The sequence below is a fragment of the Polypterus senegalus genome, chromosome 11 (genome assembly GCF_016835505.1).
Source record: "Polypterus senegalus isolate Bchr_013 chromosome 11, ASM1683550v1, whole genome shotgun sequence".
Lineage (NCBI taxonomy): Eukaryota > Metazoa > Chordata > Cladistia > Polypteriformes > Polypteridae > Polypterus > Polypterus senegalus.
Window position 1 is genome coordinate 101627517 of NC_053164.1, and position 19631 is coordinate 101647147.

The 19631-nt window shown below is 36.7% G+C and overlaps 1 protein-coding gene across 2 annotated transcripts in view; it reads left to right on the plus strand.

Moving 5' to 3' along the window:
* Window positions 1–19631, plus strand: part of fbln1 (fibulin 1) — a 160460-nt gene that overhangs the window by 92552 nt on the left and 48277 nt on the right. For both annotated transcript variants that reach the window (XM_039769389.1, XM_039769390.1), the window contains exons 8-13: window positions 68–205; window positions 698–841; window positions 6793–6921; window positions 10575–10700; window positions 12076–12195; window positions 12861–12992. In XM_039769389.1, the coding sequence (XP_039625323.1) occupies window positions 68–205; window positions 698–841; window positions 6793–6921; window positions 10575–10700; window positions 12076–12195; window positions 12861–12992 (789 nt within the window). The remainder of the gene's footprint in view (window positions 1–67; window positions 206–697; window positions 842–6792; window positions 6922–10574; window positions 10701–12075; window positions 12196–12860; window positions 12993–19631) is intronic.

The following is a 19631-nucleotide window of genomic DNA, read 5'->3' on the forward strand; positions in this document are numbered from 1 at the left end:
ACAGAATGGTAGACATTTGAGGTTCTGCCACTTCCATATTAACCTCAAAAATGTTATGTTTTATCAGACATCGATGAATGTGAGATAGGAACTCACAACTGTGCACCAGACTTTGTGTGTCAGAACACACAAGGTTCTTTTCGTTGTCGGCCAAAGACACAATGTGGAAATGGTTTCATTCAAGATGCATTAGGAAACTGCATTGGTAAGTAATGCATTAATAAAACCACCTTTAAAAATATTATTTTCCAGTTATACATAATACTGAAATCCATCTGAACCAAATTCTGCCAAGAAATAAATTATTGTTTCAGAGTATTCAATGGCCAAGTACGCTGTTGTATGAAAGATAACATGAATAGACTTTTTAGCTGGCTAATAATTTTGCGGTTTATTTAAAATCTGGGGATTTCTTTCATTATTTTGATCCACAGCAATATTCAGTTCATATTTGAGTACATTATGATATCTTTGTTGTTCAGTTTGATTAAACATATTACTACAATGACCATTGTGAAACTACAGTAGAAATTGAAGATATAATACAGTTTCACATACAGTGGTGTAATCAACAATATAGCTTTCAATAAATGATGAAATATCTATGACATGGTGGAAGAAACATTTTGTATTTTTACATGGGACTTTATCTTACTTAATATTTACAAATATAGTTATATTTTATGTGTCTTTTTAGATATCAATGAGTGTGTTGGCTCCAGTAACCCTTGTCCTACTGGGCAGAGTTGCCTTAACACAGTTGGGTCCTTCTCATGCCATCGTAATGCACTCAACTGTGGCAGAGGCTATCATCTCAAAGAGGATGGGACTCGCTGTGTGGGTATGTAGCTTCCCACTTTAAACTGAAATTGTGTAAAAGTTTTTATAATCTACTAGCTGAAATACCCAGCCTAGCCCGGGAGGAAAATAAAGTGTTTTATTTTTTTTTAATTGTTTGAGAAAAATATAATTAAAAAAACACTTTATAAATAAAAATAAATAAAAAAAAATTTGAAGACTTACTAATGTCCTTATGCTGTTTACTGAAGTGCCTTGTTATATACAGTGTTTTTAGTTTTTCTGTCTTTAGCCAATATATAAATGTTCTTAGGACTTCCTACCTTTGAATATGCCATATAAAGTTGTCCATGTGAGAAACAGGCTGTGTCCAAATTGATCCCAGCAATTTTCAATGATTGTCCAAACGTTCCGAGCATCAAGTGGATGATAACAGACATACAAGACCGAATCTCCAATAAGTCTCTTCAAGTTTAAATTGTTTTACAATCAATTAAACGTTAAATATTTTACCTATATAAATAAATATTATATGTACATTTGGTTTATACTTTACCTTTGATTTTGATAAGTTAATTAAATTTGTTTTTTGATTATGAACGTATTAAAAAAAAATCCTGTTTCTTTTTTACAAAAAATTGTAACACCAACACATTAGCTATGATGTTGCGAAACAAATGACATTTAGTTCATTAATGAATAAACAAAAATCACAAACCCACAAAATAAATATAGGATGTTTATGGTAGATAAAAAAATAAAATTGCTTACTTATATACAATATAATATTTTAATCAAAATATAATCATGGAATACATTCAAAGTAGTGTAAAAATGATGGGAAAAGCAAAACCTTTTTTAATGTTTTTTGACGGATTAGTTTTTCTTTTGTGGTGTAATAATACGTTTTTACATGCAGAATTTTTGATGACGTAAAAAAAGTCAATTAAATTAATATTATTATTAGGTTAATTTAATACCATTACCACTACAACATTGTTACAATAAGAATAATGCAAGATGAAAATATAGTTAACAAAAACAAAAATTAAATAACAAACAAATAATACTACATATTTTTCATGTTAAAACTGTTGGTTGCTTTTACGGAGCACACCAGAAACATTCTGGATGATAACATACATACAAGACCACAAGATTGTTACAGACTGCTTTATATATAAGATATATATGACGGCTCAAGTCACAAAGACAGAATGAGTCCCAAAAATAGTTGGGATGCCAACCCGGTCAACTCTATTTAATTTCAAAAGCAAATGATGCTCAAACATAAAGAATGCTCGCAGTCGCCTCCAGTTCACAATCTCTTGTGGTCGTTCTGAGTGTCAACTGGATGATAGCATGCATACAGGATTGCAAGATCACCCCAAAGAAGGGGGTGGGTTAGGGTTGATTTCACCCTACAGTATTTTAGTTGACCAATGAGAAACGTGTGTACCAATTTTGATGAAAATCACTCCAGCTGTTTGGAAATGATTCTGGAACATACATACATACATTGACTTGACCTGTATATATATATATATATATATATATATATATATATATATATATATATAGGTGCCGGTCATAAAATTAGAATATCATGACAAAGTTGATTTATTTCAGTAATTCCATTCAAAAAGTGAAACTTGTATATTAGATTCATTCATTACACACAGACTGACGTAATTCAAATGCTTATTTCTTTTAATTTTGATGATTATAACTGACAACTAATGAAAGTCCCAAATTCAGCATCTCGGAAAATTAGAATATTGTGAAAAGGTTCAATATTGAAGACACCTGGTGTCACACTCTAATCAGCTAATTAACTCAAAACACCTGCAAAAGCCTTTAAATGGTCTCTCAGTCTAGTTCTGTAGGCTACACAATCATGGGGAAGACTGCTGACTTGACAGTTGTACAAAAGACGACCATTGACACCTTGCACAAGGAGTGCAAGACACAAAAGGTCATTGCTAAAGAGGCTGGCTGTTCACAGAGCTCTGTGTCCAAGCACATTAATAGAGAGCCGAAGGGAAGGACAAGATGTGGTAGAAAAAAGTGTACAAGAAATAGGGATAACTGCACCCTGGAGAGGATTGTGAAACAAAACCCATTCAAAACTGTGGGGGAGATTCACAAAGAGTGGACTGCAACTGGAGTAAGTGCTTTAAGAGCCACCATGCACAGACGTATACAAGACATGGGTTTCAGCTGTCGCATTCCTTGTGTCAAGCCACTCTTGAACAAGAGACAGCGTCAGAAGCGTCTCGACTGGACTGCTGCTGAGTGGTCCAAAGTTATGTTCTCTGATGAAAGTAAGTTTTGCATTTCCTTTGGAAATCAAGGTCCCAAAGTCTGGAGGAAGAGAGGAGAGGCACAGAATCCACGTTGCTTGAGGTCCAGTGTAAAGTTTCCACAGTCAGTAATGGTTTGGGGTGCCATGTCATCTGCTGGTGTTGGTCCATTGTGTTTTCTGAGGTCCAAGGTCAACGCAGCCATCTACCAGGAAGTTTTAGAGCACTTCATGCTTCCTGCTGCTGACGAACTTTATGGAGATGCAGATTTCATTTTCCAACAGGACCTGGCACCTGCACAAAGTGCCAAAACTACCAGTACCTGGTTTAAGGACCATGGTATTCCTGTTCTTGATTGGCCAGCAAACTCGCCTGACCTTAACCCCATAGAAAATCTATGGGGTGTTGTGAAGAGGAAGATGCAATACGCCAGACCCAACAATTCAGAAGAGCTGAAGGCCACTATCAGAGCAACTTGGGCTCTCATAACACCTGAGCAGTGCCACAGACTGATTGACTCCATGCCACGCTGCAGTAATCCACAGGCCAAAGGAGCCCCCAACTAAATATTGAGTGCTGTACATGCTCATACTTTTCATGTTCATACCTTTCAGTTGGCCAACATTTCTAAAAATCCTTTTTTTGCATTGGTCTTAATTGATATTATAATTTTCCGAGATACTGAATTTGGGACTTTCATTAGTTGTCAGTTATTATCATCAAAATTAAAAGAAATAAACATTTGAAATACATCAGTCTGTGTGTAATGAATGAATCTAATATACAAGTTTAACTTTTTGAATGGAATTACTGAAATAAATCAACTTTGTCATGATATTCTAATTTTATGAATAGCAACTGTATATATACAGTGGGTACGGAAAGTATTCAGACCCCCTTCAATTTTTCACTCTTTGTTATATTGCAGCCATTTGCTCAAATCATTTAAATTAATTTTTTTCCTCATTAATGTACACACAGCACCCCATATTGACAGACAAAAAAAAAAATTTTTGAAATTGTTGCAGATTTATTAAAAAAGAAAAACTGAAATATCACATGGCTCTAAGTATTCAGACCCTTTGCTCAGTATTTAGTAGAAGCACCCTTTTGAGCTAATACAGCCATGAGTCTTCTTGGGAAAGATGCAACAAGTTTTTCACACCTGGATTTGGGGATCCTCTGCCATTCCTCCTTGCAGATCCTTTCCAGTTCTGTCAGGTTGGATGGTAAACGTTGGTGGACAGAAATTTTTATGTCTCTCCAGAGATGCTCAATTTGGTTTAAGTCAGGGCTCTGGCTGGGATATTCAAGAATAGTCACAGAGTTGTTGTGAAGCCACTCCTTCGTTATTTTAGCTGTGTGCTCAGGGTTATTGTCTTGTTGGAAGGTAAACCTTCGGCCCAGTCTGAGGTCCTTAGCACTCTGGAGAAGGTTTTTGTCCAGGATATCCCTGTACTTGGCCGCATTCATCTTTAGATAGAACTTTTTGGCCTTAATTAAAAGCGGTATGTGTGGAGACAACCAGGCACTGCTCATCACTTGTCCAATACAGTCCCCACAGTGGAGCATAGCGGTGGCAGCATCATGCTGTGGGGGTGTTTTTCAGCTGCAGGGACAAGACGACTGGTTGCAATCGAAGGAAAGATGAATGTGGCCAAGTACAGGGATATCCTTGACGAAAACCTTCTCCAGAGTGCTAAGGACTTCAGACTGGGCCGAAGGTTTACCTTCCAACAAGACAATGCTCTAAGCACACAGCTAAAATAACGAAGGAGTGGCTTTACAACAACTCTGTGACTGTTCTTGAATGGCCCAGCCAGAGCCCTGACTTAAACCCAATTGAGCATCTCTGGAGAGACCTAAAAATGGATGTCCACCAACGTTTACCATCCAACCATGACAGAACTGGAGAGGATCTGCAAGGAGGAATGGCAGAGGATCCCCAAATCCAGGTGTGAAAAACTTGTTGCATCTTTCCCAAGAAGACTCATGGCTGTATTAGCTCAAAAGGGTGCTTCTACTAAATACTGAGCAAAGGGTCTGAATACTTAGAGCCATGTGATATTTCAGTTTTTCTTTTTTAATAAATCTGCAACAATTTCAAAATTTTTTTTTTTTTGTTGTCAATATGGGGTGCTGTGTGTACATTAATGAGGAAAAAAAATTAATTTAAATGATTTGAGCAAATGGCTGCAATATAACAAAGAGTAACAAATTGAAGGGGGTCTGAATACTTTCCGTACCCACTGTGTGTGTGTGTATATATATATATATATATTTATATATATATATATATATATATATATATAAAATACTAGCTGAAATACCCAGCGTTTCCCAGGAGGAAAATAAAGGGTTTTTTTATTGTTTGAGAAAAACAATTAAAAAAAACACAACTTTAAAAATAAATTAATAAACAATAAACCTGGGTTCGCTTCCCGGGTCCTACCTGCATGGCGTTTGCATTTTCTGTGGTGTGCGCGTGGGTTTTCTGTGGTGTGCTGGTGCCCTGCCCGGGGTTTGTTACCTTCTTTGCGCCCTGTGTTGGCTGGGATTGGCTCCAGCAGACCCTTGTGACACTGCAGTTAGGATATAGTGGGTTGGATAATGGATGGATGGATAAAGACTCACTAATGTGCTTGTCTTGCAGTGTTGTATGTATGTTATCATCCAGTTGATGCTCGGAACCGGCCAACTGTATTTAATTTGAAAAGCAACAGGGGCGCGGTGGTGGCACAAACATAAAGAATGCTCGCAGTCACCTCCAGTTCGCCCTTTGGTGGTCATTCCGAGTGTCAACTGGGTGATAACATGCATACAAGACCGCAAGATCACCCCCCACCCAACCCAGAAGGGGGTGGGTTACGGCTGATTTCACCCTACAGTATTTTTAGCCGACCAATGAGGAACATGTGTGCCAAGTTTCATGAAAATCTCTCCAGCCATTCGGATGTGATGCTGGAACATACATACACACATTGACTTTTATATATATAGGTATATACAGTAGATAAAATATTGCTTCTAAATGTATAGTTCAAGACAAAACAATATTCAATTTACAATATTTCTTTACAAGTTGTTACTATGTGAAAATGTACTCTTCCAGTTCTTCTCACATTGCTAAGTTTTATGTTTCAATCCTACATCTCATTTCTGTGTTGGTTAGTGATGAAAAAAAAAAACAAAATAGCTGTATTAATGTTGTGTTTTCCCAATCTCACAGCCTTGCAGTAACTTCTTTTATATCAGTAAATGTTATTCAAAAATTTAATATTGCAGAAGTTCATTGCTGCCAGTGCAAGTCATTTTATTTAATGTAACTGATGTTTTACATTATTAAAATTTTAATTAGTAAATAATTAAGTATTAAAATTATTTGTTTGTAAAATTGCAAGTATAGTGACAAACATACAAGTAATTCTCTTTTCACTTTTACATTTAAACGTTTTAATTTATATGGGAAAAAAATCTTAATTAGATATGAAAAGATTGAATACTGTAATACAATAATATGTGAAAAAGTTGACAAAAATAAATAATTTGACTAGGTACTAAATATATACACACATTATGTGCTACATGCAGTATTTGCTAAGTGAATATGACATTTCATCAATGAACCTCTTGGTTATTACTCATTTCTTTTTTCATCTCCATACAATTCTGTCAATTCTTTTCATATCAGATATTGATGAGTGTTCAGACTCAACACAGCCTTGTGGGGAAGGCCACATTTGTATCAATTCTCCAGGGACATATCGCTGTGAGTGCAGTGTTGGCTATTATTTTGATAGCATCAGCCGAACTTGCCTTGGTGAGTCATTTTTTCACATCAAAAACACACCTTTGGTTTATCCTTTTTCTAAGAAATAACTTTAACCACAAAAAGTTTAACATTTGCAGTTAAATGTTTTTGACATTTTTCTTTAGAAGAAAAAAGAGAAGACAGTTGTAACTGTGTGAGTAGAATTATTTGATGAAGCCTATGGTGGAAATGAGGATAGGTTTAAGTTTATGCCTAAAAATGTCAGTAAGGCTGATGTCTTTAATGGTTTTATTAGTATTTTACAAGTTATTTTTCATTTTTTGCTTTGCTTCTTGGACTTACCTAATTACCATTGTTTCATTTTCATGCATATTCATTGCTGTAGACATGCCTTAGGGAAAAAGGGTGGCACTACATGTTTTGCTTTTTAATTGCAGCTGGCATATTTTGTGTATAAAAGTAAAACAAGGTTTAAAGTAATTCAGTTCTGAAAAATGCAAATTTGAAATATATCCTTTAGCATTTCTGAATTTAAATTTTTAGGTACAGAAGGCATTCATTTTCCTTTGTGCCACTCAGTTTACTTTCCCAGCTCCGAATACCAGGTAGAGGTTGCCATATAGCATAAAGCAGCATATGTCAATGCTGGATTAACTAACTGCCAATGTTTAAGGGCAAAGTCTTGGTGAGACTATTTAAAAATTAAATAACATGTGATGACATCAGAAGTCCTCCTGAGGTTAACGCCGTAATCCAGCTCTCCCATTCTTCTCCCAAACCAATTTTACATTTTCAATGTTTTAAGATTGGCTGCACTACTCCCAGGCCAGTCAAGCCTTTGTTTCAATTTGCATTCCACCCCCAACATCAATATGCAATATGAATGAATAGTAGAAAAACAGTTTTTGCAGGTATTATATTGTGATGCTCCAAAGATTGATCAATGTGTTATGCACAGCGTATGAGACATTACTCATTATAGTCAGCAGTTCCTCCTGTCTGTTTCTGTTTCCATAATCCAGAATAGTGCCCAGAACAACTGGTGAAACCTATTGGCATCTTTTGCACTTACGTTACTGTCCCAAAATTGCAATGCTTAAAACAGATAATTCCAAATATATATTGACCTAACATAGGTAGTATTCACGTACACTACTAGGACCTGAGCTACCTCAGAAAATCAGTCAACACTGCCTTTTTGTATATAGATTCAGAGTTTCCAGACAGATTTCTGTCCTGGTATGTTCCCATGTGCTTATGTAGCTAGTCCACCTCAGCTAATGCTCCCTGAAAGAAAACTGGAATCAGTGAAACCTTGCTCTTCCTGAAGTCCATATCCATCTCCTTGGTTTTCTGCAGGTTTTTTAGTCAACAAAATTATTCACCAGGACTGTTTATTTCTCTTCCTGTGCACCATAATGACCACAGAGCCCTCAGAAAACATCTGCAGATTGCACATCTTAGAAATGTGTTTAAAGTCTGATATGCATAACAACATGTATTTCTATAGAACATTTTCATATACAGAGTGTATCTCAAAGTGCTTTACAAGATGTCAAAGAAACAGTTACAACAACAGAAAAACAAGTTAAATTAGGCAAGAACAATAATGAATAATAATGAAAATTAGAGTCCTTGAATATAATATTGTATTCTAAGTCTCTAAAGATAAGTAAAATGATAAGGTCGGGTTGCTGGGAGGACAGAAGAAAAATAAGTTTAGCTGGAGAAAAACAAATAAAATTTGCAGGGGTTCCAAGACCAAAAGACGACCATCCCCCACTGGACATAGTGTGAAGCAGAAGGTGCTAAGACAATTACTTGAGGACCCCTTGTTGATCATCCATTCTATCCTCAGCGCCATAGGTTATAAGCACAGGATGCTTTTAGTTCTTGGCTGAACTTTTAATAAAAGAAAAGGCCCAATGATCCAAAAAGAAATCCAATTTGTTCAGCAATAGAATCCCTGAAGCCTATGAAAAAACTTGTAATCCTGGCCCATCTTAAATCTCTTCGCACCTCTCCATCAGCGTCTTTTGTTTTGTAAATGTGTCAATCAGCACAAGCAAGAACTAACCTGCTGTCCCATCCCCTGCCTTGACAGAGCTCAAAAAGTTCTCGCAACTCATGCCAAGACTCCTTTTATGCATGTGAGGTGGGGTGCCTGGAGTTGTATAGGGGTAAATAATACAGTTTATCGTTATTTGGGATACATGCATTTCATGAGTGTTCCGTGTCTACAAAGATCCGGGTAAGTGCAGGATAAAAGGAAATGCAAGAAATGCTGAACACATACCTGAAGCAGTGTATATAATGTGTGAAGACTAAACACGTGCGCTTTTATTCAAGAATATAACGGAACAAAAAAAAGCATTTGATTTACATGTGGCTGTCAGTGAGTTAAAAACTCAAGCTCAAATGTCAATCAATAGGGACTTTATACATGTTGTTGAATTGTGTAAAGGTAAAATCCGGTGCCTTATAACCCAAAGGTCCCAGGTTCAAGACCGGGCACTCTGCATTTTGAGTAGTGAGCTGCTATTATTATTATTACTATCATATAATAAAAACATGCATTTGATTTGAGTCTGTAACACCCAGTGTAAATTTTGGCTACTTGTAAAAGTAAGCACTTGTTTTTTTATTATTCAGTTTTATTCTCCCAGTGATATTCACGTGATACAATGAACTTGCCTATTCCTCTTTAAGTTGATGGCATTTCCATTCTTTTCACAAGAGCAGTGATGAATACAGTGGGTGCTGTAGCTGATACCTGTCAGAACTAATTGTTGAACCAGCAATCAAAGATACAATGTCCTGTGACCGCTATCAGGCTCAACAAAGGCAGGACCGTAACAACAGACAGCTTCTTCACAGCGCTTTCGCTGGCTGATAGACCGCTGCACCGCAACGCAACTCTGATTGGCACCATAAGTATAATGGGAAATCCACCTGCAGCTATAGTCATTTTAGTACACAATCAATTCGCCACACTAGTGTTTAGATCTGGCAGCGTCGTGCTAATGGTGTAGAAATAATAATAATAATAATAATAATAATAATAATAATAATAGCAGCTCACTACTCAAAATGCAGAGCACCCGGTCTCGAATTCAGGACCTTTGGGTTATAAGGTAACAGCACCATTCAAGAATACGTATAAGCTTCCTGTCAATTGACATTTGAGCTTGAGTTTTTAACTCATTGACAGCCACATGTATATCAAATGCTTTTATTTTTTTCTTCGTTTATATTCTTGAATAAAAGCTCACATGTTTATTTGATATTTGGACTAAAGTCTTCACACATTATACACTTCACATCATTATTAGTATAACATGGAAAAAGTTTCTGCTTTAGGTATGTGTTGCATTTCTTGCATTCTCACATTTCCTTTCAGCCTACACTTACCCAGATCTTTGTAGACACGTAACACACATGAAATGCATGTATTCCAAATAACAATATACTGTATTTACCCTATAAGACATTTAAAAGTGAACGAATCAATAATATCATTATATTTACATGAATGTTTGTTATTTAGAATACAATTCCAAAAGAGTAATTGCTTTTTAAAAGTCAAATAAAAATAATGCATTTATTATTTTGCAATTTTAAATGGGAGGCAAAAGTTAAATAAAAATAATAAATCCTCAGCAAATGTTATTCATAAATTAATATTACATTTTTTTTTTTAGATATAAATGAATGCAGACGCTACCCTGGACGACTCTGTGCTCATAAATGTGAAAACTTACCAGGATCTTACTATTGTAGTTGTACTACTGGCTTCAAACTTGGCACAGATAAAAGAAATTGTGAAGGTAATTTACATGGCATCATGAAAGTATAAATGATTTCCTGTCAGTACTGGCTGAATATTGGGAAAGTTTAGTTTTAGTAGTTAAATTAATAATAATAATAATAATCTTTTACAGTACATGCCCGTTACAATGTCTTTTCTTTTGCATCTGTCTGCAGTTGTCACTTGCAGTTTTCTTATGGCCATATATTCCACCTGCATCTGCAATTGCATAGCAGTAACCTGATGCCATTTAGTCTATTTAGGCTCCTAAGTTTTTTGTTCAATCATCATTTGTGTGTTTGATTTCACTGCATTTCATTGTCTTATTGTTTCTGTTTGTTTGCAGTTTTTATTTGACTTATTCTTCCATTACATATTGATTAAACATTTTACTCATGTTATTCAGATTTACCTAGGACATTTTCTAAGACAATAGGCCTCAGCTATAGTGCTGTTGGTTAGTCAGATGTATTAGAATATACTATGTAGCTAATTACTTTTTTGTATAGGATATTGGTATTTTTTATACCAGTGACTAATATTGTTCCTATAGTTTACTGAAGCTGCTTAATCTTGAACATGTTACATAAAATTGCCTTGAGTTACAAAGATTCCTGGTGTAGATCAATTCCAGATTTTAACTTTGGTTGATAATCAATGTGAAACACAATTTTACAGGAAACTGTATTCTTTTGAATTGAAATGGGTTAGTAGTAGTAATAATGGGAATTGTTTTTATTTTTGTCAACTTGCCTCCTCTTCAACCCTGCTCAAGATAAAGCGGGTTTGGAAAAAGAATGGGTGGATGGATTACTGTTATGATGATGATGATGATAATTATTATATGTTACCTAACATGTATGTCATAGCCTACCTGTACATAGAGGTTATGCTGTACAGGCTTATTAAAACACATTTTTATCTTATTAATATGAAATGCTGTTTGATATCAGCAAAATGTGTATTAGAAATTTTCTATCATTTCTAAATATTTGTTACTCTGTAAGTACTCTTTGAGTTGCAGGAAAAAGACAAGTTTTTACGGTACCTGGTGCTATAAATAAAGTCATCTTAGAGCGTTAGTGGTGGATAAACAGGTATCTCAAGCTCCATTATTTCTTAATCTTAGTGTATCAATGTATTTGAAAATAGCAGTCACATTTAAAAAAACACCCAAAATAAGGCACTACCTGAACATTTTCAGATAATTTAGTGCATTGTTATTGTAAATGTTTGTATCTGTTGACTCTGTAACCAATAGTACCACATTTTTACCTGTCATCTCATCTGACTCATCTGGTCAATAAGATACACAGTATATGTTTTATTTTTCTAGAGGTATTAAAAGCTGTCCTCATATTCACCCATTTTTAATTGTATTTTACTTTTCTTAGATGTGAATGAATGTGATACCAATCCCTGTAGCCAGGAATGTGCTAATGTTTATGGCTCATACCAGTGTTACTGTCGCCGTGGATACCAGTTGAGTGATGTGGATGGAATTACTTGTGAAGGTAAAAGAAAAGTCTTTTTTTATTTTAAATTTAAAAAATGGAAATAATATTAAACTTAACAGTATTCCACCATTAGGTTCAAACTAATGCTGGAGTTCTTTTGCTTTCAGCTGAATTTCTAAAGTCTTTCTAAAGACTAAATATATAGCAGAATAATTTGAGAAAATGTACTCGATTTCCTTTTTATGTGAGTTTTTTTTTGCATGTTGTGATTAATTGGCTCCAGTCAAGTGTAATGTTTAGATTTGCACACAGCTTTCTGTTGCATTTTACAAATGATGTTGCAAATAATACTTATTTAACATGTTTTAATAGTTTTAAATATAATTACATTTCTTAAACTACAAAAATCTAATTGTTTTGATCACTTAATGGTTTAAGTTTTACTTGTGCATCTGCCCCACTCTTCCATTTAGTTAAACAACAAAAAGTCAAAAGCAAGTAGCTCCGAATTACTCAGTTTATTGAAGTTTCTGTCCTTGTCTTATTTTTCCTTTGAAAAAAAAGGCACAAAGTTTTGGTGACAAAGAAGCTTGTTTAAGAATTTAAATGAATTGGATCGTTTTGATATTTTGATTGTTTACTGAAATGTGTATTGAGACACTTCTTTATAACAATGAATACACATGAATTACTTAAAATAATTTGTCTTCCTTATGAACTAGATATTGATGAATGTGCTCTTCCAAATGGTGGTCATATCTGTACTTATCGCTGCATCAATGTTCCTGGCAGTTTCCAGTGCACATGCCCACCAACAGGATATACTCTTGCTTCAGGTGGACGTAGCTGTCAAGGTAAAGAATCTGGAAGGTTGTCTGCTGGTTTTGAAAAATTTTTGGTTAAGCTAAAGGATTTGTAGATATTAAAGTACTCTGAGATAATAAATATTAGGTTAAAGGTCTGTATGACCAAGTTTGTAAGAAAACCATACTAGAGGAATGAAAACCCATCAGGAAATATTGCAGGTTATAGTAGGATAACAGATATAATTTGTTTCATTATGTACTAGGGGCCCTGCTCCCTGTTCGTTTCGCTCGCCAACCCCCATGCGGGCCCTACACGCTAGTCAATTCCCGGATCTGCAGCTTGCAACGAATCGTGCTGTGCTTTTGGATAAACACAAATATCAACTCTGTCTTTGATACTTATAACCAATACACAATACTCAACATTAATATGAAAATCCGTCTTTCAAAACTATTATCGCTGAAAATTCGTCACATGTCAGTTTATTCTATATGCGAGTGTGATCTTTTGGATTTATATAGAAATCCAAGAAAACTTCTTTGTCCATGTTTTTCAGATAAATTTCGTGTAAAGTGCAATACTTTTGGACGTATGGATTTCTATCCATTATTAGCTGTAGAATTTCAAATATGTCCGGTCTTTTAACTCTTTCAATTCTATGATGCATCGCTACTCCTTGATCATAAATATGAACCTGACCGATTTGTGGTTTCTTTAAAATTTAACTTGTAGTAGCTTTAATTATTTCAGGACCACAGATTCTCACAGCATATGGTTCTGAATCGTGTAAATCTATGTTTTCAGCATTGTATGATGCGAACGTGAACATATTATTGTAGATTCAGATATTTTGCCTGTAGTGTTTGTGGATCTCACTTTCACCAAATAACAAATCTTTTATTTCTCGTGGATACACCTCTTCATTGGGAAGAAACACTACTTTTCCCTAATGGCAACATGAATTAGATGATCTACAAGTCTCCGACTTAAACTTTAAAGCCGACTAATATCTACATACTTCTGTCATATCACCTATGTCCAGATATTCAATCTCTTTTTGCTGTTCCGTTATTTCACTGAGTAATATTTTCCGTTTGTTTGCGCTAATGCGATCTTTGCCATAATTTTTTGAGACTTTCAAATGTTAGTACTTTGATAATCTCTAACCTGATCTGCATGTGAATTGCACCAACGTTTTTGAACCCTTTTACGATGTTCTACTTTGGCTTCTACTCTTTGTCTTTTCTTCTTCTACTGTTTGTCTATTATTCGTCTTGCGGGACATTGAATTATCTCTCTGAAAATGTCTTGTCTCGTCTCTCTGAAAAACTCTTGTCTCGTCCCAAGATTTTTTAATATAATATAGAGACATGTTCCACTTTAACATTTATCTAGAGCTCTGGAATGCAATTTATTATTATCCTCCTAAATGTACTGTATTTTCAATATGCAGGTATACTACACTGAAGCTACTGGGAGAAACTCTTTATGATTGTAGAGACATCCTTTATGAATAAGTTGTTCCTTATGGAAAGTGTTAAAATTTGTGAAAAGTAATTTTCCCTTGAAAAATATGTAAAAAAAATGTATTTGCATGGTATAATGTTTAATATGAATTATTTTACACATTATACTCATTTTGTATAAGTTATGTTTTCTCAAACTGTTCAAATTTTACCCAATTTAAATTTTAAGTGATCAACTTTTATTTAAGCTTTGAACAATATTCATATTATAAATATAGCTGCAAATAGCACTGACCAGAAGCTATGCCTCCTCAAATAATCAACCCATTCCACTTGTATTGCATTCATTCTAGTAGACTACCTAAATGATTTACTTATAAACAAGGTTCAGTTTTTAAGTCTCAAAGGTAATTCTGTCCACTTGTTTCCACTTATTGTGTAATACTAATCTTTTTGGATGGCCAATTTATAAAACTAAAAAGTTTGTGACAGTGAATAGGTAAGGAATTTCACTTACTTGTAATGGGGATCCATTTTGGCATTAGGAGCAGATGTTAGATGTGTAAAAAGAGTGTGTTAAATATACAGGCTGAAGTGACCCCTCTCAAAGTAAATTTGAACCCATAAACTAATCCTTAATTTAAGTCACACAGAATGTTTCTTTTCTTAATATAGACAAGTTCACAAATTCTTCAATGCTTTTCAGTAAGAGATTTTAGAAAAATTGGTAGAGCAGATAGTATTTGAGATGTCTATATCAAATTTAACTTCCTAACAAATTCCCTTGAAGGATATGTGTGCCAGATTTCAGCATGTCGTCCCACTGAGAGCCTAATTATTTCATGTGGACAGACAGACAGACAACCAGAAGTGGCAACCACAGAAGGTGCTATTCACAGTTTATGCAAATGCCCCTAAAACTGGGGCATATCTATGTATATACTAATAAAAGGCAAAGCCCTCACTGACTGACTGACTGACTGACTGACTGACTGACTGACTGACTGACTGACTCACTCACTCACTCACTCACTCACTCACTCACTCACTCACTCACTCACTCACTCACTCACTCACTCACTCACTAACTCACTCATCACTAATTCTCCAAATTCCCATGTAGGTGGAAAGCTGAAATTTGGCAGGCTCATTCCTTACAGCTTACTTACAAAAGTTAAGCAGGTTTCATTTCGAAATTCTACGCGTAACGGTCATAACTGGAACCTACTTTCGACCATATATATGGCCATAGCCGGCGGCTCGTTTGCTGTGTGTGAGGTGAAGTTACGCGGGAGGCGTACGTAGAGAACAAGGAAGAGCCCCAAAGAGCGCTGAACAAAAAAACAGATTACACAATTGAGAAGGCAGCAAAAGAATATGAAGCAAGTAACACATACAAGCATATTCATGAGTGCAGCTACTTCAGAAACAAAGCATGGTGTTAATCTAAAGTTTAAATTAAGTTCATAGACAGGCTGCCAGGTCTGAGCTAACATTAAATAAGGCCGTGGACATCGCAAGATCGCCTGAGATAGCACAAGTACAGCTGAGACGCTTCGATGCATGTACTCCGAGCGGATAACGTGAACTAACTTTGCAGGACTGGGAAAGGTTAAATTAAGTTCATACATACGCTAAATATTCGCAGGCAAATCCACAACATAATACCGGGAATGCCTGTTAAACATCTTAGATTCACGAGTACCGATTTGGGTAGTGAGAACTTCGATGAATGAAACCTGTTATCTTTACGACGGTTGACAAACACGGAATATAACTTGAACACCACTCATCCTCCAAATACGAACCTGATTGAAAGAAATAATGATAATCAATTCCTTGCTGACAGCAACAGTCATAACAGTGACAAAACTATTACATTGGTATATATATATAAAGTGGTGTGAAAAACTATTTGCCCCCTTCCTGATTTCTTATTCTTTTGCATGTTTGTCACACAAAATGTTTCTGATTATCAAACACATTTAACCATTAGTCAAATATAACACAAGTAAACACAAAATGCAGTTTTTAAATGATGGTTTTTATTATTTAGGGAGAAAAAAAATCCAAACCTACATGGCCCTGTGTGAAAAAGTAATTGCCCCCTTGTTAAAAAATAACCTAACTGTGGTGTATCACACCTGAGTTCAATTTCCATAGCCACCCCCAGGCCTGATTAGTGCCACACTTGTTTCAATCAAGAGATCACTTAAATAGGAGCTGCCTGACACAGAGAAGTAGACCAAAAGCACCTCAAAAGCTAGACATCATGCCAAGATCCGAAGAAATTCAGGAACAAGTGAGAACAGAAGTAATTGAGATCTATCAGTCTGGTAAAGGTTATAAAGCCATTTCTAAAGCTTTGAGACTCCAGCAAACCACAGTGAAAGCCATTATCCACAAATGGCAAAAACATGGAACAGTGGTGAACCTTCCCAGGAGTGGCCGGCCGACCAAAATTACCCCAAGAGCGCAGAGACGACTCATCCGAGAGGTCACAAAAGACCCCAGGACAACGTCTAAAGAACTGCAGGCCTCACTTGCCTCAATTAAGGTCAGTGTTCACGACTCCACCATAAGAAAGAGACTGGGCAAAAACGGCCTGCATGGCAGATTTCCAAGACGCAAACCACTGTTAAGCAAAAAGAACATTAGGGCTCGTCTCAATTTTGCTAAGAAACATCTCAATGATTGCCAAGACTTTTGGGAAAATAACTTGTGGACTGATGAGACAAAAGTTGAACTTTTTGGAAAGCAAATGTCCCGTTACATCTGGCGTAAAAGGAACACAGCATTTCAGAAAAAAAACATCATACCAACAGTAAAATATGGTGGTGGTAGTGTGATGGTCTAGGGTTGTTTTGCTGCTTCAGGACCTGGGAGGCTTGCTGTGATAGATGGAACCATGAATTCTACTGTCTACCAAAAAATCCTGAAGGAGAATGTCCGGCCATCTGTTCATCAACTCAAGCTGAAGCGATCTTGGGTGCTGCAACAGGACAATGACCCAAAACACACCAGTAAATCCACCTCTGAATGGCTGAAGAAAAACAAAATGAAGACTTTGGAGTGGCCTAGTCAAAGTCCTGACCTGAATCCAATTGAGATGCTATTGCATGACCTTAAAAAGGCGGTTCATGCAAGTTATCGCAAACGCTTGATTGCAGTTCTTGCTGCTAAGGGTGGCCCAACCAGTTATTAGGTTCAGGGGGCAATTACTTTTTCACACAGGGCCATGTAGGTTTGGATTTTTTTTTCTCCCTAAATAATAAAAACCATCATTTAAAAACTGCATTTTGTGTTTACTTGTGTTATATTTGACTAATGGTTAAATGTGTTTGATAATCAGAAACATTTTGTGTGACAAACATGCAAAAGAATAAGAAATCAGGAAGGGGGCAAATAGTTTTTCACACCACTGTGTGTATATATATTGTGGCCCCGGCCGGGGCTGGAGCCCGGCCGGGACGCCCAGGAGGACGTGAGGAGGGCTTGTGCCTCCTCCAGACCGCGAGGGGGCGTCCGTCCTGGTTCTGTTGGGGGCCATGGGTTGAGGGCATGGAAGCCCTTCCCTGTAGGGGCCCGTGGTCACCGCCAGGCGGCGCCCCGATGCCGGTTTATCCCGTGCAGTTGCCGGTCGGGCAGGAGCCCGGCGGACGCTTGGAGGACCGGAGGAGGCGAGTGCCTCCTCCAGACGGAGTGGGGCGTCCGTCCTGGTTAGGCAGGGGGCCCTCGGGTACAGGGCTTTGAAGCCCAGCCCTGTAGGGACCCGTGGCCACCGCCAGGCGGCGCCCCGGTGCCTAATTATCCCGGGAGCCCGGCACTTCCGCCACACCAGGAAGTGCCGGGGGGAAGACGACCGGCGAGACACAGATGGCTTCCGGGTGCACGGCCGGCACTTCCGCCACACAGGGGTGTGGCCCTGTTAAGTGCCGGAAGCAGCTGGAGCCCATCCGCTCCCCATAAAGGGCCGCCTCCTCCAGTCATTGGTGGAAGTCGGGAGGCAGAAGGACTGAGCTGGAGAGAGAGGACGGGAGGCGGCCAGGACAAAGGCAAAGAGACTGTGGGCCCTGGACTTTGGGAGATCGGTGCAAGAGGCACTGGGGTGCGTGAGCACAACCATTGTAAATAGTATAAATAAAGTGTGTTGGGTGAAAACATGTCGTCCGTCTGTCTGTGCGGGCCAGCGTTCACAATATATATATATATATATATATATATATATATATATATATATATATATATATATATATTAGTGGTGGAAATTTAACGCTTTAATTGCCATTAATTAATTTGAAAAGAATAACGTATTTAATTACACTTTGCATTCCAAGCAAAGGGTAACTTTTGTCAATGCATGATTTCCTGGTACACCGATTACATTGATGCACACATCAGACCTACAAAAATGCAATAGTCGGAAGAAAGCGCGTTGCTAAGACTGATCAGAGGCAAATTTCATTTCAAAAGACTACCCGACGGAAGCCTTGATAAAAGCGTTGTTTTGTGCAAACTGTGCAAAAAGGAGTTTGCATACCACCGAAGCACTTCAACCTTACGGTACCATCTAAATGCAAAACATGTTGCAGTGAGCACGTGCCGAAAGACTATTTCAAGTAAAAGTCAACAGCTTTATGACACTGAAAAGCAAGCAAAATTAGATGCCTTACAGAAAGCGGACTTTGTGGCTCTTACTGGGGATCATTGGACTTCCGTGACCGTTAGTATTTCTAATTACATCTAATTACAAAATGCTCAATGATCACACTGTTTTAGCCTAATGTACAAAATAATTTTGGCTAAGGTTACTCAGAGTTTAAAGGTGAAGCTGGTGAAATTACCTTTTATGTTTCTGCCTTATTTTTTTAAGAAGAAATTTTTATTATTATTATTTAAAGACAATACCATTCTGAAAATGTACTTAAAGTACTTAAAATACCACTTTATTTTTAAGTCTGCCCAGTTTTAGCCAGGGATGATATTTTTGTTTCTGTTTTGAATTGAAATGCAGTTTAAATGCTTTTTTTTTTTCCAGAAATTAAAACAGCTTGAGTTTACAATATTCATGTCCATGTCTATTACTTGATTCTGTCGCCCACTAAAACCCTTTTAAATTAAAAAACCTGTGTGTGTGTATATATATATATATATATATATGTATGTACATATATGTGTGTATGTGTGTGTGTATATATATATATATATATATATATATAT